The 23746-nt window shown below is 45.2% G+C and overlaps 2 protein-coding genes across 3 annotated transcripts; both read right to left on the bottom strand.

Moving 5' to 3' along the window:
* Window positions 1-7292: 7292 nt before the first annotated feature.
* Window positions 7293-13522, bottom strand: LOC119269159 (histone-lysine N-methyltransferase SUVR3-like). The gene is made up of 5 exons (XM_037550933.1): window positions 12888-13522; window positions 11731-11792; window positions 9715-9981; window positions 9091-9139; window positions 7293-7348 (listed from the first exon to the last, which is right to left on the bottom strand). The coding sequence occupies exons 1-5, from the start codon at window positions 13495-13497 to the stop codon at window positions 7293-7295; spliced, it is 1044 nt and encodes a 347-aa protein (XP_037406830.1). The 5' UTR covers window positions 13498-13522.
* Window positions 13523-18538: 5016 nt separating this feature from the next.
* On the bottom strand, window positions 18539-22214 carry LOC119269158 (general transcription factor IIF subunit 2-like). 2 transcript variants are annotated; one of them, XM_037550931.1, is made up of 7 exons: window positions 21889-22214; window positions 20942-21050; window positions 19790-19855; window positions 19576-19706; window positions 19408-19482; window positions 19037-19186; window positions 18539-18928 (listed from the first exon to the last, which is right to left on the bottom strand). In XM_037550931.1, the coding sequence occupies exons 1-7, from the start codon at window positions 22099-22101 to the stop codon at window positions 18809-18811; spliced, it is 864 nt and encodes a 287-aa protein (XP_037406828.1). In that variant the 5' UTR covers window positions 22102-22214; the 3' UTR covers window positions 18539-18808. The 2 variants fall into 2 exon arrangements, with proteins under 2 accessions (XP_037406828.1, XP_037406829.1); XM_037550932.1 differs by lacking the exon at window positions 19790-19855 and having other exon boundaries at window positions 21889-22212.
* Window positions 22215-23746: the final 1532 nt, after the last annotated feature.

Here is a 23746-nt window from a genome sequence, read left to right as displayed (position 1 = left end):
ATCCTCATAGCTGCCAAGAAAGATTATGTCCTAGAAGCACCGCTAGGTGACGCACCCGTCCCACAGAACCAAGACGTTATGAACGCTTGGCAGACACGTGCTGATGATTACTCCCTCGTTCAGTGCGGCATGCTTTACAGCTTAGAACCGGGGCTCCAAAAGCGTTTTCAGAGACACGGAGCATATGAGATGTTCGAAGAGCTGGAAATGGTTTTTCAAGCTCATGCCCGGGTCGAGAGATATGAAGTCTCCGACAAGTTCTTCAGCTGTAAGATGGAGGAAAATAGTTCTGTCAGTGAGCACATACTCAAAATGTCTGGGTTGCATAACCGCTTGACTCAGCTGGGAGTTAATCTCCCGGATGACGCGGTCATTAACAGAATCCTTCAGTCGCTTCCACCGAGCTACAAGAGCTTTATGATGAACTTCAATATGCAGGGGATGGAAAAGACCATTCCTGAAGTATTTGCAATGCTGAAATCAGCAGAGGTAGAAGTCAAAAAGGAACATCAAGTGTTGATGGTGAATAAAACCACTAAGTTCAAGAAAGGCAAGGGTAAGAAGAACTTCAAGGAGGACGGCAAGGGAGTTGCCGTGCCCGGTAAGCAAGCTGCCGGGAAGAAGCCAAAGAATGGACCCTAGCCCGAGACTGAGTGTTTTTATTGCAAGGGAAGTGGTCACTGGAAGCAGAATTGTCCCAAATACTTAGCAGACAAGAAGGCTGGCATCACGAAAGGTATATGTGATATACATGTAATTGATGTGTACCTTACCAGTACTCGTAGTAGCTCCTGGGTATTTGATACCGATGCGATTGCTCACATTTGTAACTCAAAGCAGGAGCTAAGGAATAAGCGGAGACTGGCGAAGGACGAGGTGATGATGCACGTCAGGAATGGTTCCAAGGTCGATGTGATCGCCGTCGGCACGCTACCTCTACATTTACCTACGGGGTTATTTTTAAACCTCAATAATTGTTATTTAGTGCCAGCTTTGAGCATGAACATTGTATCAGGATCTCGTTTAATACGAGATGACTACTCATTTAAATCCGAGAATAATGGTTGTTCTATTTATATGAGAGATATGTTTTATGGTCATGCTCCTATGGTGAATGGTTTATTCTTAATGAATCTCGAGCGTAATGCTACACATATTCATAGTGTGAATACCAAAAGATGTAAGGTTGATAATGATAGTCCCACATACTTGTGGTACTGCCGCCTTGGTCACATAGGTGTCAAACGCATGAAGACGCCCCATGCAGATGGACTTTTAGAGTCTCTTGATTATGAATCATTTGACACGTGCGAACCATGCCTCATGGGTAAAATGACCAAGACTTCGTTCTCAGGAACAATGGAGCGAGCAACCAACTTATTGGAAATCATACATACTGATGTGTGCAGTCCAATGAGTGTTGAGGCTCGCGGTGGCTATCGTTATGTTCTCACCCTCACTGATGACTTGAGTAGATATGGGTATGTCTACTTAATGAAACACAAGTCTGAGCCTTTGAAAAGTTCAAGGAATTTCAGAGTGAGGTTGAGAATCAACGTGACAGGAAAATCAAGTTCTTACGATCAGATCATGGGGGAGAATACTTGAGTCACGAATTTGGCACACACTTAAGAAAATGTGGAATAGTTTCACAACTCACGCCGCCTGGAACACCTCAGCGTAATGGTGTGTCCGGACATCGTAATCGCACTCTATTAGATATGGTGCGATCTATGATGTCTCTTACCGATTTACCGCTATCATTTTGGGGCTATGCTTTAGAGACTGCCGCATTCACTTTAAACAGGGCTCCATCGAAATCTGTTGAGACGACACCGTATGAATTATGGTTTGGGAAGAAACCTAAGCTGTCGTTTCTAAAAGTTTGGGGATGCGATGCTTATGTCAAGAAACTTCAACCTGAAAAGCTCGAACCCAAATCGGAAAAATGCGTCTTCATAGGATACCCTAAAGAAACTGTTGGGTATACCTTCTACCTCAGATTCGAAGGCAAGATCTTTGTTGCCAAGAATGGGTCCTTTCTAGAGAAAGAGTTTCTCACGAAAGAAATAAGTGGGAGGAAGGTAGAACTTGATGAAGTATTACCTATTGAACCGGTAAGTGGCGCAGCTCAAGAAAATGTTCCTGAGGTGCCTGCACCGACTAGAGAGGAAGTTGATGATGATGATCATGAAACTTCAGATCAAGTTGCTACTGAACTTCGTAGGTCCACAAGGACACGATCCGCACCAGAGTGGTACGGCAACCCTGTCTTGGAAATCATGTTGTTAGACAACGGTGAACCTTTGAACTATGAAGAAGCGATGGCGGGCCCGGATTCCGACAAATGGCTAGAAGCCATGAAATCCGAGATAGGATCCATGTATGAAAACGAAGTATGGACTTTGACTGACTTGCCCATTGATCGGCGAGCCATAAAAAATAAATGGATCTTTAAGAAGAAGACAGACGCGGATGATAATGTGACCATCTATAAAGCTCGGCTTGTCGCTAAAGGTTATTGACAAGTTCAAGGGGTTGACTACGATGAGACTTTCTCACCCGTGGCAAAGCTAAAGTCCGTCCGAATCATGTTAGCAATTGCCGCATTCTATGATTATGAGATATGGCAAATGGACGTCAAAACGGCATTCCTTAATGGTTTCCTTAAGGAAGAATTGTATATGATGCAGCCGGAAGGTTTTGTCGATCCTAAGAATGCTGACAAGGTGTGCAAGCTCCAACGCTCGATTTATGGGCTGGTGCAAGCATCTCGGAGTTGGAACATTCGCTTTGATGAGATGATCAAAGCGTTTGGGTTTATGCAGACTTATGGAGAAGCCTGCATTTACAAGAAAGTGAGTGGGAGCTCTGTAGCATTTCTCATATTGTATGTGGATGACATACTATTGATGGGAAATGATATAGAATTCTTGGAAAGCATAAAGGCCTACTTGAACAAGTGTTTTTCAATGAAGGGCCTTGGAGAAGCTGCTTATATATTAGGCATCAAGATCTATAGAGATAGATCGAGACGCCTCATTGGTCTTTCACAGAGTACGTACCTTGACAAGATATTGAAGAAGTTCAAAATGGATCGGTCAAAGAAGGGGTTCTTGCCTGTATTGCAAGGTACGAGATTGAGCACGGCTCAATGCCCGACCACGGCAAAAGATAGAGAAAAGATGAGTGTCGTCCCCTATGCCTCGGCCATAGGGTCTATCATGTATGCTATGCTATGTACCAGACCCGATGTAAACCTTGCCGTAAGTTTGGTAGGAAGGTACCAAAGTAATCCCGGCATGGAACACTGGACAACGGTCAAGAATATCCTGAAGTACCTGAAAAGGACCAAGGAAATGTTTCACGTTTATGGAGGTGACGAAGAGCTCGTCGTAAAGGGTTACATCGATGCTAGCTTCGACACAGATCTGGATGACTCTAAGTCACAAACCGGATACATGTATATTTTGAATGGTGGGGCAGTAAGCTGGTGCAGTTGCAAGCAAAGCGTTGTGGCGGGATCTACATGTGAAGCGGAGTACATGGCAGCCTCGGAGGAAGCACAAGAAGCAGTCTGGGTGAAGGAGTTTATTACCGACCTAGGAGTCATACCCAATGCGTCGGGCCCGATGACTCTCTTCTGTGACAACACTGGAGCTATTGCCCTTGCCAAGGAGCCCAAGTTTCACAGGAAGACCAGGCATATCAAGCGTCGCTTCAACTCCATCCGGAAAGTGTTCAAAATGGAGACATAGAGATTTGTAAAGTGCATACAGACCTGAATGTAGCAGATCCGTTGACTAAACCTCTCCCTAGAGCAAAACATGATCAACACCAGAACTGCTTGGGTGTTCGATTCATCACAATGTAACTAGAATATTGACTCTAATGCAAGTGGGAGACTGTTGGAAATATTCCCTAGAGGCAATAATAAAATGGTTATTATTATATTTCTTTGTTCATGATAATTGTCTATTATTCATGCTATAATTGTGTTATCCGGAAATCGTAATACATGTGTGAATACATAGACCACAACACGTCCCTAGTGAGCCTCTAGTTGACTAGCTCGTTGATCAAAAGATAGTCATGGTTTCCTGTCTATGGACATTGGATGTCATTGATAACGGGGTCACGTCATTAGGAGAATGATGTGATGGACAAGACCCAATCCTAAGCTTAGCTCAAAGATCGTGTAGTTCGTTTGCTGTAGCTTTTCTGAATGTCAAGTATCATTTCCTCAGACCATGAGATTGTGCAACTCCCGGATACCGTAGGAGTGCTTTGGGTGTGCCAAACGTCACAACGTAACTCGGTGACTATAAAGGTACATTACAGGTATCTCCGAAAGTATCTATTGGGTTGGCACGAATCGAGACTGGGATTTGTCACTCCGTATGACGGAGAGGTATCTCTCGGCCCACTCGGTAATGTATCATCATAATGAGCTCAAAGTGATCAAGTGGTTGATCACAAGATCATGCATTATGGTACGAGTAAAGTGACTTGCCGGTAACGAGACTGAACAAGGTATTGGGATACCGACGATCGAGTCTCTGGCAAGTAACGTACCGATTGACAAAGGGAATTGTATACGGATTGATTGAATCCTCGACATCGTGGTTCATCCGATGAGATCATCGTGGAGCATGTGGGAGCCAACATGGGTATCCAGATCCCGCTGTTGGTTATTGATCGGAGAGGCTTCTCGGTCATGTCTGCATGTCTCCCGAACCCGTAGGGCCTACACACTTAAGGTTCGGTGACGCTAGGGTTGTAGAGATATTAGCACACGGTAACCTGAAAGTTGGTCGGAGTCCCGGATGAGATCCCGGACGTCACGAGGAGTTCCGGAATGGTCCGGAGGTAAAGATTTATATATAGGAAGTCCAGTTTTGGCCATCGGGAAGGTTTTGGGGTCACCGGTATTGTACCGGGACCACCGAAAGGGTCCCGGGGGTCCACCGGGTGGGGACACCTATCCCGGAGGGCCCCATGGGCTGAAGTGGGAGGGGAACCAGCCCCTAGTGGGCTGGTGTGCCCCCCCTTGGGCCTCCCCTGCGCCTAGGGTTAGAAACCCTAGGGGTGGGGGCGCCACCCTTGCCTTGGGGGGCAAAGCACCCCCTTGGCCGCCGCCCCCCTAGGAGATTGGATCTCCTAGGGCCGGCGCCCCCCTAGGCACCCTATATATAGTGGGGGGAGGGAGGGCAGCCGACCCCAAGCCCCTGACCTCTCCCTCTCCCTCCCGTGACACTCCTTCGTCTCCCAGCGCTTGGCGAAGCCCTGCCGAGATCATCGTTGCTTCCACCACCACGCCGTCGTGCTGCTGGATCTTCATCAACCTCTCCTTCCCCCTTGCTGGATCAAGAAGGAGGAGACGTCTCCCAACCGTATGTGTGTTGAACGCGGAGGTGCCGTCCGTTCGGCACTAGGTCATCGGTGATTTGAATCACGTCGAGTACGACTCCATCAACCCCGTTCTCTTGAATGCTTTCGCTCGTGATCTACAAGGGTATGTAGATGCACTCCTCTCTCCCTCGTTGCTAGATGACTCCATAGATTGATCTTGGTGATGCATAGAAAAGTTTTAAAATTCTGCTACGTTCCCCAACAATATTCACGTTCATGGCTAACGTCCCATCTTTTTTTTCTTCCCATAAAAATTTGGCTGATGCGTGGCTCAAACTCGCCACCTCATGAAGGAATCAGGGCGCACTCACTACTTGGACCATAAGCGAATTGTGAGCATATTTTATCAAACCGCCTTATCTTTTGTAGCTAAAATGAATTCTTTTTTCTCATTTGGAATTTTTGGCTGAAAAAATCCACAGAAAATTTCATCTTTTGAAAATAAAAAAAAATCCCTACAAATTCAAAAGGCTGCCATGTTTTTTAGGGAACACATTTTTTAAAACTTGCCATGTGCAAATTGGGTTTGGTTTTTGTCATGTACCCCTTTTTTCAATTCGCAAAAGTTGCCATGTTTGTTTAGAGGAGAAATTTCTACACTTGCGATGTGCAATTTAATTATAGGTAGCATGACATTTTTGTGTAGGAACCATGGCATTTTTGTAGAAACCATGGCATTTACAATGTATATACCATGGAATTTTTATTTGTAAGAGCGTGGCATTTATAATGTATGTACCATGGCATTTTTATTTCTAAGAGCGTGGCATTTTTGTTATTCAGAGCATGCCATTTTTATTTTTAATGAGCATGGCATTTTTTATTAAGAGCATCTCATTTTTTAAAGAGCACGTCATTTTTTAAATAGCATGCCATTTTTATTATGAAGAACATGACATTTTTTCTATAGAGCATGAATTTTTTTATTTTATAGAGCATGTCATTTTCTATTTTATAGAGCATGTCATTTTTATTGTAAAGAGCATGGCATTATTTATTTTTGTAGACCATGGCAATTTCGTTAGTAAGAGCATGGCATTTTTTATGATTAAGAGTGTGCCTTTTTCTTTTATGAAGAGCATGTCATTTTTAAATCTATAGCATGGTAAAAAATCTTGTTTTTGACAAAGAAAATATAGGCATTTTTCATATTTTTTAGAGCATGGTAGTTTGTAAATGTGTGTTCTATGCCTTTTATGTATCAGCATTTCTTTTCTTTTCAGATGTTTTTTTTTGACAAAAAGCAGTTAACTGGGCCTACCCCACATACTATCTAGGATAGTTGGGGTCGCACTGGAGCCTGCTCGAGCGAACATTCCACACATGACGATTTGGTTTGCTGGAATGAACCTTTCCCAGCGAACAAAATGTTCCCTGGAGCATGCCTTCCGACAGCCGCCACATATTTGGGTCCAATTTTGATGAGGTTAGAGGGAAGGCATATGGGACCCACATTAGAAGCAACATCACCTCTACACATTACTGATGGTCTTATATGATAGAGGAGGTCACAAGCAAAAAAGAAAAAGAAGGGAAGTTAATATGATTGCTGTGGGGAAGAAAGTCGGTCATGACTCACGTGCAATATAGGTATTGTTGTATTTTTTTCTTACAAGATTTTAAGATGGATCCGACTATGTTTCAACCTCAACTAATCGAGACCTAGCGAAACCATTTTAATTAAGAGTCGTTATGTTAATATGGCGAATTTGGCAACTTCGTAGAGATATAACGCATGGGAAGGAGGGCGTGCAGATTCCAGTTTCAGTCGACTTCCTGGTAAGCTACGTGAGATCAATAGTTGCTGCTCAAAAGCATTCCACGGAAGAGATGCTCGAAGGAAAAATGGCAGGAGAAGAGTCTTGGGAAAGATCGAGGCCTCACCGTACGCCCCAAGTTTTACGTTGGCTTGCACCTCCATGTAATATGAGTGAAGGAAATATACTTTAGAGGCAATAATAAAGTTGTTATTTATATTTTCTTATATTATATGATAAATGTTTATTATTCATGCTAGAATTGTATTAACCGGGAACTTAGTACATGTGTGAATACATAGACAAACAGAGTGTCCCTAATATGCCTCTACGTGACTAGCTCGTTAATCAAAGATGGTTAAGTTTCCTAGCCATGGACATGTGTTGTCATTTGATGAACGGGATCACATCATTAGAGAATGATGTGATGGACAAAACCCATCCGTTTGCTTAGCACTATGATCGTTTAGTTTTATTGCTATTGCTTTCTTCATGACTTATACATGTTCCTCAGACTATAAGATTATGCAACTCCCGAATACCGGAGGAACACCTTGTGTGCTATCAAACGTCACAAGTAACTGGGTGATTATAAAGATGATCTACAGGTGTCTTCGATGGTGTTTTTTGAGTTGGCATAGATCAAGCTTAGGATTTGTCACTCCGTGTATCGGAGAGGTATCTCTGGACCCTCTCGATAATGTACATCACTATGAGCCTTGCAAGCAATGTGACTAATGAGTTAGTCACGGGATTATGTATTACGGTACGAGTAAAGAGACTTGTCGGTGATGAGATTGAACTAGGTATGATGATACCGACGACCGAATCTCGGACAAGTAACATACTGATGACAAAGGGAACAACGTATGTTGTTATGCGGTTTGACTGATAAAGATCTTCGTAGAATATGTAGGAGCCAATATGAGCATCTAGGTTCCGCTATTGGTTATTGACCGGAGATGTGTCTCGGTCATGTCTACATAGTTCTCGAACCCGTAGGGTCCGCACGCTTAACGTCCGATGACGATTTGTATTATGAGTTATGCGATTTGATGAACGAAGTTTGTTCGGAGTCCCGGATGAGATCACGGATATGACGAGGAGTCTCGAAATGGTCGAGAGGTATAGATTCATATATTGAAAGGCTATATTCGAACATCGAAAAGGTTCCGAGTGATTCGGGTATTTTTCAGAGAACCGGGGAGTTACGGGAATTCACCGGGGAAAGTATTGGGTTTTAGTGGAAAAGAGAGAAGGGCCACAAGGGGAGGCAGCGCGCCCCCCATGGGCTGGTCCGAATTGGACTAGGAGGGGCGGCGCCCCCCTCTTTCCTTCCCCCTCTCCCTCTCCTTCCTTCTTCTCGTACTTGGAATAGAAAAGGGGAAAACCTACTCCTACTAGGAGTAGGAATCCGGAATCCTGCCCCTTGGGCGCGCCCCCTGAGGCCGTCCGTCCTCCTCCTCCTCCCCTCCTTTATATACGGAGGAGGGGCCACCCCATAGACACACAAGTTGATCTTTTAGTCGTGTGCGGTGCCTCCCACCACAGTTTCACACTTCAGTCATATAGTCGTAGTGCTTAGGAGAAGCCCTGCGCTGGTAACTTCATCATCACCGTCACCACGTCGTCGTGCTGACGAAATTCTCCCTCAGCCTCAACTGGATCAAGAGTTCGAGGGACGTCACCGAGCAGAACGTGTGCAGATCACGAAGGTGTCGTGCGTTCGGTACTTGATCGGTTGGATCGCGAAGACGTTCGACTACATCAACCGCGTTACTAAATGCTTCCGCTTTCGGTCTACGAGAGTACATAGACACACTCTCACCGCTTGTTGCTATGCTTCACCTAGATATATCTTGCGTGATTGTAGGCAATTTTTTAAAATACTATGTTCCCCAACAATGACCACATTTTCAGTAGATGGATCCTTTAGGGAGGATGATGGCACCGCGGCAGTTGGGATGATCCTATGACGACATGACAGTTTAGTCATTTTCTCAGCGTATCCCTACTTATTTAAGTGCAGTGGCGCTCTTGAGATAGAGATTCATGCATTGATGATCGACATGGCGCTTGCTCGTCAGCATAAAAGAGCTCGTTATGGTTTAGTCTGATTCTTTATGTGCTTTATCTTGTATTTTTAGTTCTAGTTTAGATAGATCGCTTTATGGTCATTTAGTAGCTGAAGTCAAGTTCCTTATGATCAATAGAGTTTTTATTAGTTAGAAACTTCGTAGATCTCATAATAGCATTGCAGATTATCTGGCAATGTATAGTTGTTCTGAACGAGCTACGGCTGTGTGGATTGATAGGGGCCCCGCAAATTAAGTATCTCTTGCTTAAAGATTGTAGCATCATCTTAATGAAATAAACTACTATTGATCGCAAAAGAAAATACATCCAGCAAAAAAGACTCACTTAAACATCACCACATAATCCTTAATGGAAGCACTTCACATCACGACATTGCAAAAACACTATGCAATTACACGTGTTTTCATAGTTGCCGTTGTCCTCCTGCATTATCCGAGAAAGGGCTCACGCCCTGGCTCTCGTCTTCGTCTCGGTGCGGCGGCTGCGAGAGCTGGAGAGATTCGAGCCCCCTCATCTGGGGCTCCACGTCCATGAAGTCCACGGCCTGCGGAAGATCGTCGTAGTTCACCATCTGGCTCGGCGCCGACGCCGCGGAGTACGCCGGCTGCAGCACCGCCAGTTGCTCCGCGCCGTCCGGGTGCGTGCTCGCCAGGGCCAGCCTGCAGTTGAAGAGCTGGGTTTGCAGCACGGAGAGCTGGCCCTGGAGGAGTGCTACCTGCCGTCGACAACGATCAGAAGAAAGAGAGCCGTGGTTGCGAGCACAGTACGTACGTTTTCTGAAGCGTGGTCAGTGCAGTAACCTGGTGCTGGAGGGCGAGGATGGTGCCGACGCAGCCGTAGACGGGGTCGGCGACGCGCGCCTGCGCCTCGTAGCAGACGGTGCGCGCCGTGTCCCGGCGCAGCGCCACGGGCACGCGCGACAGCAGCTTGGCCACGTTGCTGGCCCCGAACACCCGGTGCACCGCCGCGAACTGCGCCGCGCCGCGCTCCCGCCCGCTGCCGCTGAAGTGCGGCGCGAACACGCACCCCGGCACGCACCGCCGCCGCAGGAACTTGCACGCGCCGCACGGCGCCCCCGGCCCGGCCGACGACGACGTCTCGTCCGCCTGCTGCTGCTGCTCCCTCGCCGCCGACCCGTGCACGGCGCCCCCGCGCTTCCTGGGCGGCGCTGGCTCCTCCTGCATCGCGCTTTGCATGCGCGCGCACGCACGTACTGCGTACATCCGCGTGCGCCACGGCAGCGCGCGTGGCGTGAGCCGGGCGGCGAGTTTTAAAAGGGGTGGTAGCTGGTGGGTGGGTCCTCGCTCGCCGGAGCCCCGGTGGTGTCCATGCAAGATTTATGAGGTCCGTGCCGCGCGGGGCCGCGGATCTCACGCTCACGGAAGACAACGGTAGTGTTAGCTCGGGAGCTGTTTGCCTCGTTGCCGTCAAGCTAGAAACCACGCCAAGCTCAACTTCTCTCGGATCAATCAATTTTCTCATGAAAGATTCACCGAATCGCGCATTTGATGCAAATGGCATCGTGTATGGTTTTCCTTTTCAGTGAGATTTCAGTAGACACTGAAATATTTGCCTTGCGGTCAAAACATTTTAACACTTTCAGTAGTACACGATTTTTTTCTTCAAAAAATCAAATATTTGGTTGAATTCTAGTAAATGTTTCAGCCCTTTAACCAAAATGCAAACCGAGAACACTGAAATTTGGTGATTTCGATTGTTGCTGAAATATTTCTAAAATTGAAAGTAGAAACATAAACCAGAGAAGAGACAACAGAACAGAGGAAGGGAATGTGTGCCCAACTGACAACACAAACTCCATTGTCAACATATTTAAGAGACAATGCAGGTTTTAGTAAGAAACAAGCCTCATTCTCATGGCGAATCGATCTGTTGTGCAAGTTTACTTCCCTTGCAGCAAATCTCTTGTTAAGAAAGAGTACATTATCCAATTTGTTACAAAGTCGGCAGTTACAATTGATGTCATATTAAAAGGAATACATGAAATTTGTTAGGAACGAATTACAACTGATGAAATGAAGGAATAATAACTCATCCTGAAGCTAGCCAACATTCTTGTAAAGTACAAACAGCGCACAACAAAATTTGCTTGGAAGGAATTACAACCGATGAGACGAACTTAGGTTTCTTCTGCAGGTAATACACCAGGGCAACACGAGCTTTCACAGAAGCACGGTAAGCCCTTAGGATTGGGTTTGGCATCCCCGTAACTGAAGGCGAGCTCTTCCCCGTCCACTATATCTCTGGCAGCAAAAAGGCAGAGCCTTGGGAGCAACGAGCCGGAGCTCCTCACTAAGATAGGGCGCAGGTTGCCTCCGTCACATGAATGGTTGATGAAACGAGCCACGTTTCCCACTTTTGTTGCATCGATGTTAACTCGCATGCATACTCTCCCAGAAGGAAGGTGCTCTCGTATGACGAGGAGTGCAGGAGAGAGCTTACCAACCGAGGCAAGCTCGTCATACAGCCTATGCCTCCTCCGGGCTTCTTCTGTCGTCAAGAACTCACCTATAATCCAAACATAAATAGCATAGTCCGAGTCAATGTCAGCATGGACATAACTCATAAATAATAAACCGATGTAAACTAAAGCTGGCCTAAAGAACGTTATGTGAAGATGACAAAAGAAAAATTCCAATCAGCCCTCTAGTTCCTACGACCCTTACATTTATCTTTCAGATTAACAAATGGAAAATGGTAAGATCAGTCTGCCATTCAGAATACGAACTGATCTAGTCAGTAGTCACCATGCTCCTGCTACAACCACCAAACATAAGCACACCTGACCACCGAGCCAAAAATAACTTTATATGCAAATTCAAAAGGGATTTAAAAGTAAATGCAACCTAACAAACCAATGGAGCAGGACAGCAACAACAACCGCTATTTGGGAAGTACCCAAAACTTGTGTAGCTCAGAGACGATGCAGGGTAAAGATGATGAGGGCTCACATGAATTGTAGGTGATACCAGTCGTTGGTGTATTAAGTTCTAAATGCAGTACAAGAATTTTCTAGCCGCCCACAAAGTAGCATTTGCATTGCTGGGTGCACTTGAAACTCTTATGATTATGTTCTGGTGATTGGGCTTCGATAGTCAGACCTCCTTCAAATATTTATCAATGTTGGCACATTATTACTGCCTGCAGATACCTATCCTACCTGACTGAAAATGCTTTTGACACCCGAAGTGCATGATTCTTTCAGTTATTTTCATGGGATCCTCTATCCTACCTGACTGAAAATGCTTTTGACATGACCCACGATACAGCAGCAAGTTCTTGCCCTCTAAGCAACTAATTATCTTGTCCGTTGATTTTCTTTGAAGCTTTGACGCAATTCAATGTAGACCGAAACACAGAGTCACAACTAATACACCATATTGAGACCAAAACTGACCACGGGGATCAGTTGTGAGGCACATCTGAAGGTGAACTTATCCGCATCCAAGCATCATCGTTTGACAAAAATGTAAGGGAAATCATGACTTTGCATACTCTAGTGTAAATTCATAAAACATCAATCTAGCATCCATTGATCGACAATTTTGACAAGGATTCAGCAACGTCATCGGAACTAGGGAGGGGTGTATTCTAGTATCGTACCGGCATACTCGCAGACGAACTGGCCGCGGTGAATGACCTCGGCGGCGTGCAGCGCCCACCCTTTCTTCAGTTGGCGCAGGACGCGCAGCCGCACCGTGACGCCACGCTGCGTCCGCCGGTTCTCGCACGAGGGCCCGCACGCGCACCCGTCGCCGCACTCGCTGAGGCTCGCCATACCCGCCCCCGACGCATCCGCCGCCTCGGCCTCCGCATCGGCGCACGCGCACCCCGCGCCGCCGCACTGCCCCCGGGCGCACGAGCACCCGCACAAGGGGAGGCCTAGGTCGGGGCGGGGCCAGGTGGGGCCCGGCGTCCGGGACGATGCGCAGCCCCACGGCTGGGCGTTGAAGGAGGCCGCGGAAGGAATGAGGGAGAAGGGCGTGTAGATGAAGTAGGAGTAGGGCTGGGAGTCGATGGGGTTGACGAAGGGGGCAGGGAAGGCCTCCAGGCCGCGAGCCGAGTCGGCGGCGCGGCGGGCGGTGACGGCAGACGCGGCCGCTCGCATGGCGCGGCTGGCGGAAGCCGCGGCGGCAAGGTCGGGCGGCGGCAGCCACGGGAGGACCAGCTCCGCCAACTCGCTGACGGCACCGGCCGCCGTTGGATTTCTCATCCCGAGCAGGGGCCAGTGGAGCGTGAGAAATATTTTTTTTGATAAACTGGAGCGTGAGAAAGATTATTATTCCTACAGCAGGGGACGTCCGTTTAGTTTTCTCTACTCCTAATGAGCAGTTGGTAGCCTCCGTTTCGAATCTTTTTCGTCCCACTTTCTATAGGTGGCCAAACGGGCCAGGATAGCTGGGCCGGCCCGGTAGCATGGCCGGCACGGCACGGCACGACACGTGCTAAATGGGCCAGGCCCGGCACGCGGCATGTCAAGGACTATGCTTGGGCCTGAAGGCCGAGCACGTGGGCCAGCACGGCACGATCCAATTATCTTTTTTTATTGTTTTATGTATCCTAATGTGGTCCAACATGTAAAAATAAACTAAAAAACACCCAGTGCGTAAAATAGGAGGCAGATTAGCGGGCCTAGCGGGCCGGTGGGCCGGCCCGATTAGCATACGAGCCGTGCCTGGGCTGCAGGCTGCAGCACGCGGGCCGGCACGGCACGGCCCGTATAATAATCGTGCCTTCGCGGGCCGGGTCGTGCCAGGCACGATTAGGATGGGCCGTGCCGTGCCGGGCCGGGCCGACCCGTTTGGCCAGCTATACCACCTTCCACTTTCGCTGGTATTTTTCGTAGGTTTTTTTAGGTTTTTTTCATCCCCTCCTCCATTTCATCGGTTTATTTTCGCGTCATCCTCTTACACAATGAAAGAAATATGAACATATCAGAATTTTTCATACTGACGCAAATTATTTATTAATGTAGAATCAATCACGATCAATCTCTAAAGACCAAATTTAAATTAATTAATATTACCTTAAATCGCTCAATCACATTAATTAGAAAACAAAATAATTGATTTTAAGAAAAAACGCTCAATCACATTAATCTCTACTACCTAAAAGAAACATAAGGTTCCCTCTCCCCCCTCTTACGTCGTCACATCTTTAGTCAAGCCCCTCCTCGTATGACCGTTACCCCTTCACCGATTTTTCGGCCTCCCTTCACCGGTTTTAGCTGGTTTTCTCATCTGGCAAGACAAAAACAACCTCTATTTGGTAATATGGTCAGACAAACCCCACATTTATTTGGTAACACAATGAATTCTATGGTGATTGATTTCTTCTTTGGTAACCCAGGTTAACTGACGGATGGTAATCAATCTTCAAATACCAAAACTAAACGATACAAGGCAACAAAAATCAATTCACGTATCACAATCAGATTCTTCTTTAGTAGCGTAGCTTAGCTCACGGGCGGTAACCAATCTCCAAACAAAGGAAACAATTAACCTCTACATCACCGTCGTTTACCTCTTGCCAATGCCAAATTCATACTAGGCATATATCACCTACGCGACATGGTGTTGGTCTAGATCCCTATGACGTGATGTTGGGATCATGTCACAACACCACGCCGTCCTGAGCGCCCATTTTGTTTCGCCCACGGTCGAGCGATCCGACTCCCGATCCACGATCCAACCGGAGAAACCCTATCCCCTCCCCCATCTCGTGTATTCTCCTGTGGCGGCGTGACAGGTTGAGCGGCGCCGGGACAGCAACGCGACGTTCTTATGGTGCATCAGAGGCCAGACATGAGGTACCCATTCATCCTCTCTTCCTAAGCCTACGTCATCTCTCTCCTCTTGGCCATCTCTCTTGGAATGGCGCTCGGCGGCGACGACACATGAACGCGGAGTGCCTCGTCGAGTTGCATGGGGCCCACAACTGTGCCCCGCGGCGACGACGCATGAACGCAGAACACGGCATCGACGTGCGTGGTGTGCTGAATTGGCGCGGCAGCGGCGGTGGTCGAAGGACGTGCTTGCTTGAGGTCGGTCGACCTTTATGCTGTAGGGGGCAGCGCACAGGCCGGTGTGCCGAGGTGGTGGGGAGGCGATCGACAGACGACATGTGTGTCTGAGCCCTAATGTTGCAGGGCTGCGATGCCTATGTTCGCTAGGATCTCACGCGACAATAACGTGGGGAGGTCATCCAGCTTCAGCGTGCATAAAAAAACGGCCATTGCTAGCTAGCATGTGTGGCTTGTATCAGTAGAGCTCGGAGCGAGGGAGAGGGACGTATACGTCCACTCCCATGGGAAGATGAGTGCCAAGAGGAGGTTCTGTCTGTGGTTTTCTCTACTATCAAAGTGGCTAGGTTGCCATATCCTCTACGGCTCCACCTCGCCTACACAGGCACCACATTCTAATCAGATGTTAAAGACTCAAAGGTGATTGAACAATTGCTTTGATATTCCTTGATTTCCGCTATGAACTAATACTAAGAAAATTGGTCATACATGCTCCTTGCAAGTCACGGCAGCTCATGTTTTATTTCTTTCTGGAACGAGCCGCAACACATGGGTAAGATGAAGATTAGAGAAGGCAATTAAGGTGGGAGAGGATACCATGAGGATTGAGAAGGCAGGCAAGAGGACGTCTACATTCAACATGTCATCATGTTGAAGCTGAGTTTGTATGATTGTAGATTTTAATCCTTGTACGGGTGGTGTTCTTTAAGTTTCATTTGGCATTGCCGTCAACAAGTTTATACTTTCATCATCTTCTACATCAAGTATAGTGGTTAATTGTTTTGGACAACTCTGCATTTTTTCCTCAAAATTACTTCACCGCATTTTGTGGACATCAAAAGTAACAGTATAGTACTTGGTAAAAGTTGGTCCTATAATATTCAGTCGCATGCTTGCGATATTTAGTAGGTCTTTGTATTTATATGATAGTATTTTTAAGATGAAACTTCTATAACAAACAGTCTGTATAATTTGTTCATACATACATGGATGGAACATCATCTCTTTTCATATGTTGCTCCTGTGAAGAATAAATATACTACTCCCTCTGTAAACAAATATACAGGGGTAGTACTTTTTGTGGGGTAAAAATAAATATACTACTTGTAGTCTTCTGATTTTATTAATTCATTTCTACTACACACAAGGCCTTTCCGTATGTTCACTCAGTATCTTCTTTTTGTCACACGAGCAGTTTCTATATTTTACAAAGGTGCACCGAAACACATAGGTCATTGGCTAATTGCTATCATTTGGTGATAGCAAGTTCAAGTAATAGTTTGAACACATTCAATAAATAGTATAAATAATGCATCTTATGTATAATTTAGATATATTGTTTGTCATGGAGTTGTGGCTAGCCGATTTACATGAAATTAAATCCCTCCATTGTAGTGGCAAATATAATACCCATCATCCATATTGTTATACATTAGTGTGAATAAGGTGGATGTCAAATATGAGAAAGTGTCAATCTAAAAAAGAGCAAATTCTGACAATTAGTATTTGTATAATTGGGTCTCAAATTAATTGATGCAAGGAACAGAAGGGTCTTGAGAATTCGGTTGCACTAGGTAGGAAATAGCATAAATGGATTATGGTCCCACACCCAATAAAAATGGATGTGTGTGTGTGAGAGAGAGAGAGGGAGAGAGAGGGAGGGAGAGGGCTAGAGAGAGGGAGAGAGAGTGTGTGTGAGGATTTGATGGTAAAAAAGGTCGCCAATGTCATTTGATATGTATACTAAATGTATTATTAACATGGTTAATATTTAACTCTTAAAGTTAGTGTGGCCCCGTTGCAACGCACGGGCAATTAGCTAGTTGTTTTTAGCAAGGGACATCTTTTCATAGCGTGCATACACATGTGAAACTTAAAACATTTCTGGACATGGCTATGAAGAAACTCTTGAATCGGCAATTCTTTTTTCAAGAGTTAGGTCATGCAACACAACACATGTGTGGTGGAGGCGGATGTACACGTGGGGACATGCTGGAGACGTCGTGTTGTTTCTGGAGGCGGCGCCATAAATCCCCGCACGCTTCTCTCATTGCTCACTCTCTCCTCTCTTTCCACTCTCATCGAAGGCGGAGACCACAAAGATCTAGATGAGGAGCATCGACCACGAGCATCAGTGGCAAGATCTGGACGGAAGGCAACGACGGTCTCATCACCTCTCCTTTACGGGTCCGGCAATGGCGGTTAGCTATCTACCCATTTTACATGATTGTAGTTGTACCCTTTGATTTGCATCTATTGTAGTTGTAGGCTTCGATTTAGGCATCAATTGTAGTTGTAGTCGCTGATCTAGGCATCAATTGTAGTTGTAGGCTTCGACTTTGGGCATCAATTGTAGTTGTAGTGGTCGATTTAGGCATCAGTTACTGTAGGCTTCGATTTGAGACTGAACAAAGTGCATCTGATCAGGTTTTTTTTGCTTCAATCTGACCCGATTTGATTCACCTCTAATCGGCTTAATCCATACTGCGTGCTTCCATGCTTTGTGATTATGACTAGAGTAGGAATAAAAGTGCCTACTAGGAATGGTATGCATGCTCACCGGTCAAGGTAGTACATTTTGAGCATAGATCAAGGTTCCTTCCTGTTGTTCATATGTTCAATGCAGAATGACAAGCTCGTCCTCGACAATGCAGCTTCAGGGAACTCCTCAAAGGGCAAGAAGGTTTTGTTTGACAAGAAGGGCAAGGCGATGGTGGAGCTCGCACTGCCCCGAAGAGGCGTAAGAACTATGACCATTTCCATGAGGACGCCGCCCAAGTCACTTATGCAAGGTCATCCTTGCACCCCAGTTGGAGTGGCTGCCGCCCCGTGACTTCACCAAGCACTTGACCATTGTCCCACCAGAATTCGTGCCGAGGACAAGCACCAACTGCGTCTAGAGGATCACGGTCCGGACGATTAACAACAGGCTCACCCTTGATAAAGGTTGAGCTCCCTTCACGGTTTCTCACCATAGCAAGATCGGGTACCTCCTCACCTTTCAAGATGCCGAGTCCCGACACCTTGCTAGTGATCGTCTTCAACGACGACGGGGTTGAGTTGGTGGCCAAGTGCAAGGAGCATGAAGAGGCATTTGCCATGGACCCTTCGGGTGTTATCTTTGCGCCTTTTAGTTTAAGACTTTCGTGTTGGACAATTAGTTTGAGACTCTGGTTAAGACTCTTTTAGTAAGTTTGAGACCCATAAAGGTAGAGAAGGCCAAGACTTCATATACACAGAAACATGAACAACTTTTCCTTCGGGACACAAGGATGCTGAAAACTCAGGATCTTTGATACGGCAAACCGTGGTATAACAAGATATCTCGAGGCTTATACAGCGTAAAAATTACTTTTGCAAAGAACAACCAGATGAAGCATACGCGATTCATCAGCAACTAACAGGCTGGAGTCAGAATCTGTCGATGACCCACATTCAACTTATCAGAGCATACGGGCTTCTAGCTCTCAGGTATAGCATATCATAAGAGATGATATAGACTTCAGGTCGCGCTAGTGTCCTCAACAGACTTCTTGTATTCAGGCTTGAGCTCATGTGTCCCTTGATTCGGTCCTCTCTTGTTGTAGACACAAAGATCGTTCATTATCTCCTTCAGGAATTGCTGCATGAATAAGGTGTCGTCAGGTCGTAAGTGAATGCATTAACTGTAGCAAGCAACGGATCAACATCTTATCAGTAAATAAATGCTTCTAGGAATCAGGCAAAATACCTCTGGTTGATCAGTTTCCTGCATTAGATGCCTCAGTGACCAATTCGGCTGCCTCTCAAATAACTTGAATAGGATGTTTTCAATGTCCCCACGATCCCTGCGTGTTCTTTTCACTTCAGGAGTTCTGGTTGGCGCCGGCTTCTTCTTGTCCTGATAAACACGAAAATTAGGAGTGATGAGACTCTTTAAAGAAGACCAATTCAAACGATCTATTTACTGGGAATGCTTTTGTTGCCAGAGGAGGTAATTGTTGAAAACATAACATGTAAGGTATAAGATGGAAATCCTAACTTCAGAACCATTTATTACTACTCTCAAGACCCCTAGCAATCTTGAGAGTTGTCTTAGCTATCTTGAGCAAGAACGACTACCTTTGGACCAGAATGAGGCCCGCCACCAATCATGCTAATCATTGTGCGCACGTTCACATGCTCCTTGTCAAGTACCTACAAAGAAATGAAGGGGAAAGGTGAATTTACATGACAACACTTGGAGGATGTAAGAGACAGAAAAGGGCAACATCAAATTAAAATTCTCACATGCACTTTTCTTGTTTTAATCATAGAATTTTTAGTCCTCTCACGGCATAATTTTGCATAGTCTGAAAGGTTTTCTTTGTGCGGTTCCATGTCAAATTTGTGCTCGACTTTTCCTTCGCATGCAAGCTTACCTGAAATAAACAGAACGCAGTAATTATGTGACGCAGAAAAAAAATTAGTGCTGTGTTGTTCCGAATAAACAGACAGGACAGACCCAGTGCATAGAAGCTCCCACACAAGGTGGGGTCTGGGGAGGGATTATAGGAACCTAGTCTTACCCCTGCAAAGTGCAATGCAGAGAAAATTAGTGCTGTGTTGTTCCGAATAAACAGCTTGTGTAAATTGTATTGGTTCAGCAAGGTGCATATAACATGTGGTAGAGGAGAATCTACCACAAAAACTTCCAAAGGCAACAGCATAAAATGTATCTGATGCCAGTACGACATGACAAGACACAACCAAGAAACTGTACAGAAAAGATGGATACTAAAAGCAGTACAGTTAAACGTTAGTTATTGCCCTTAACCTTGTTATTAAAGGGAAACATCAAACAGGCATGATAAACCAAAGGCCAAATATATAATTAACTAGCCATCAACTAGCAAGTAGGATTTTTTTTTTGAGAATCGCAAGTAGGATTTCTGAGCTATAGCATGATCATGTACAGACTGAAGCTTCGTGTGATAGCTTTATGGAAACACGTATTTGATGGGATACACATGACATGAGTCGGTCGGTATACTGAAATGACTACGTATGAAGTTGCTTGCAAAATCTAAAATGTAGAGAGCCCACAACAAACCATATATTGAGTGGATTAATTAGAACTGAAACATCAACAAGGTGCTTAAAGAGCAAGTTCAAACTAAACAGACTTATAGAAGGAAATAGTTTGACAAGAGGACCCAATTTGTGAGCAGCCTGACAGTATAATGATATCGACAAATTAGCACTATCCCAATATCACAATATGTACAATTACAATCAAACCTGGACTATATATAAACTGTGTCAATTCTTTTCCTACTTAATGAATGGCTAGAGCTCCTGGCCGTTGCCCAAAACAAAGCTCAATGACGCCAATAAGGCAATAACTATAGATAATTGGGGCCTGAGGACTCGGGATTCTAGAATTAATTAAACACCTTAATTTCAGGACTACGGCGGGGTTCGTTGGCATGAGGTGTAACTAGCTTCTGAACCAAATTAGACAATGCAATACATATTATTATTACATTAAGAAACATATATTGGTAAAACAAGCATTCTTTATTTCTCACTTACGGAAACAACTGATCTCAACGTTCTGAGAAAAATAAATTAAATGCATGTGGATATCATAAAAAGGTTAAAGACAGCATATTACCTTGGTTAGACTCTGAGAAAACACACATTGGCACAAAATCCTTGAACATATTTAAAGAGTAATTCTTCGGTGTGTTGCCATTATTAGTTTGAGCCATCTCCATCTTGAACTGTTATTTCACTAACACCGTATAAGAAACATAGGTACATAACAAAAACATCTCAAATGGATGTTATTATACAAATTTAGTGAACAGTGCTCTCTTATGGCCTATGGGGAAACTGGGGCACAAAGAGAGAGGAGATGGATGAACAACATTTATGACTCTGAGAACCGAGTTCTGGAAAGGAAAAATGGAAAAGACATGTACAAGGCACTACTGTTTAACCACCAGAGATAGCGTTAGTTTTTAAGCCTCATTGTAGAGCATACATGCTTACGCAGTTATGCTAAGCCCTTTCACGATTTGTTTCAGACCAGAATGTTGCTTAATGCCTCCAGACTGCATAGGCTTTTCTCCCAGAAACTACCGACAAATTTTATGCTCATAATTCATCAGAGTGATAGCTGAAAAATTCTGAATAACACATATACATTATATATCAAGATCCAAAGTGCAGTGCTATAATTGCTCAAATTGATCGAGTTAAGTCTCGAAAAATAAGTTACCCATGGCACTTCGAGGTGAAACATACGAACTAGAGACAGGCCTTACATATCTGAAAAACTAACATCAATTAAAGCATACAGTAACGCAACTGAAGGCAAACATAGTTCACCATTCTAGTAATGCGCCTGGACAGAAAAGTTCGTGCTTAAGACAGAAAGAAAATCCAATAGTTCATCATCATTTAGGCAATGCGATCCTAGCAGGGGTTAGCTGATCTTATCTCGGAGCTTACCTTCCGCCCACCACAACCCCAAACAACATACATTGGAATAACTTAGCGGCTACGTTTCGATGGAGGCAAAGCCACGCAAGCGGGAGCGAAGGGGGAGGCTCTTGCCTGGTTCGGGTCCTCGTCGGTGCTGAGCGGGTCGAAGGAGAGGATGACCTTGGCGACGACGGGGTTAGGGTTAGGGTTGGGGCCTCCCGCATCGGCGGCGGCGGTGGCGGCGGCGGCCTCCTGCCAGGCGCGCGAGACGATGGTCGGGCACTTCATGAGCCAGACGGAGCGGTCGGCCCGGCCCGTCTCCAGGTGCTTCCCCTCGTCGGCCATGTCCGCGGGTCGGTGGTGCTCCGGTGAGCGGTTCCCCTCGGAGTCGAAGGTTGCGCGGCTCGCCGGCTCGTGTGCCGGGAATCGGGCGCGTCCTGTTTTAACTCGGGGACCGGGACGGTTTTGCGACGGGAAGAGGCGGTGGGCATAGTACACTAGGGGCCAGTTCTTTTAGGCGGCTTAAAAAATAAGCTGCCTCTTCCCAGCTTAAAAAATAAGCCGCTTCCAAAATTTGTTGAGACTTCTAGATTACTAATCCCATAACTAATTCAAAAGCCCCAATGAATGAGGGAGGCGACTTATGGAAAAAACTGGGGAGGAGGCGGCTTATTTTTTAAGCCGTGAAAAGAACTGGCACATAGGAAAAACAGGGCTTTTCCTATTTGCCGCTCTGTGCGGCAGATTGCCAGACAATCCCATACACCGAGCAGTAGCGAGCCACTGGGCCAGCCCATTTAGCTTAGACAGTGTAACACCTTCTAAAAGTTTCTGGTCGATTTTATACAATCTTTTTTGTTTACCTGTTTTTTGGTTTTTATTTTCTTTCTAAAAAGTATTCCAAAATTAAAAAATGAATATGTTAAAAGTTGTTCATATTTTTTAATGATCTAAATTTCAAAAAATGTTCATACTTTTTAAGAAATATTCAATTAAAAAGCACTTCTAAAAAGGCTAAAAAATTCAAAAATTGTTTAGTTTTCCAAAAAACATATTTTCAATTTTACAAATTGTTTCTGTCTAAAAAAATTCATTTTAAATAATTAAAATAGTTTTTATTTTCCTAAAAAACCGTAATAAAACTTGAAAAACTTCTGAGCGCTCGCTATACACTAGCTTCGCTACATGGGCAGGCCTAGTCGGGAGGGGCTCGCCTATGCAACAAAGAGGAGCTCCGAAAAAACTGAGAGAAACCCATCGAATGCATGTGTTGTGTGTCATGTGGATGGGTTGCGGTATTTCTTGTTTAGGTCGTTTGTGAGTGAGCTCCTACTCTATTCCTTCAACAAAGAATTGCTTGTAAAACGTGTGGCCTAGAATGGCTCCTAGACGCCGCGCTAGATATTGTAATTAGCTGGTACACTGCCAGATGCATCTATGTAGAGTTGCTTTCATGTTCATAGTATGAGCTATATTTATATTGAGTTAAATTTAAGAAAAATGTATTGATCATTATTGTAAAATGTTGCTTCTACCATGAGAGAAACAAAATTATGACATGTATCATGACTATATATATAAAACTAACACTTACATTAAACCTTATGAAAAATTATACTTGATCCCATTTGCAAGAGATGCACATGCAACTTCCATGTGTGAAAGGGTTTTGTAATGATGATGCATATGTGTGTGTCCAAGCTACTTTGGGCTTGTGCATCTTCTGCGGGGTGAAAGGGTCTTGAAATGACGGTGCGCCGTCTGAGTGTTGAAAAGTCTTCAAATGATGACGGGGTGTGTGTGTGTGTGTGTGTGTGTGTGTGTGTGTGTGTGTGTGTGTGTGTGTGTGTGTGTGTGTGTGTGTGTGCAAGCTGCACTCCAACCATTCAGTTCACACGCCTAACAAAAATAATCCTAATATAGGATGCTATTCATTTAAGTTTTTCTAATAGTTCGCATGGTTTTAGGTTGTTATACATTATCACTAATA

This window comes from Triticum dicoccoides, chromosome 3A, assembly GCF_002162155.2.
Source record: "Triticum dicoccoides isolate Atlit2015 ecotype Zavitan chromosome 3A, WEW_v2.0, whole genome shotgun sequence".
Taxonomy (NCBI): Eukaryota; Viridiplantae; Streptophyta; class Magnoliopsida; order Poales; family Poaceae; genus Triticum; species Triticum dicoccoides.
This window is presented reverse-complemented; position numbering and strand designations above follow the sequence as displayed.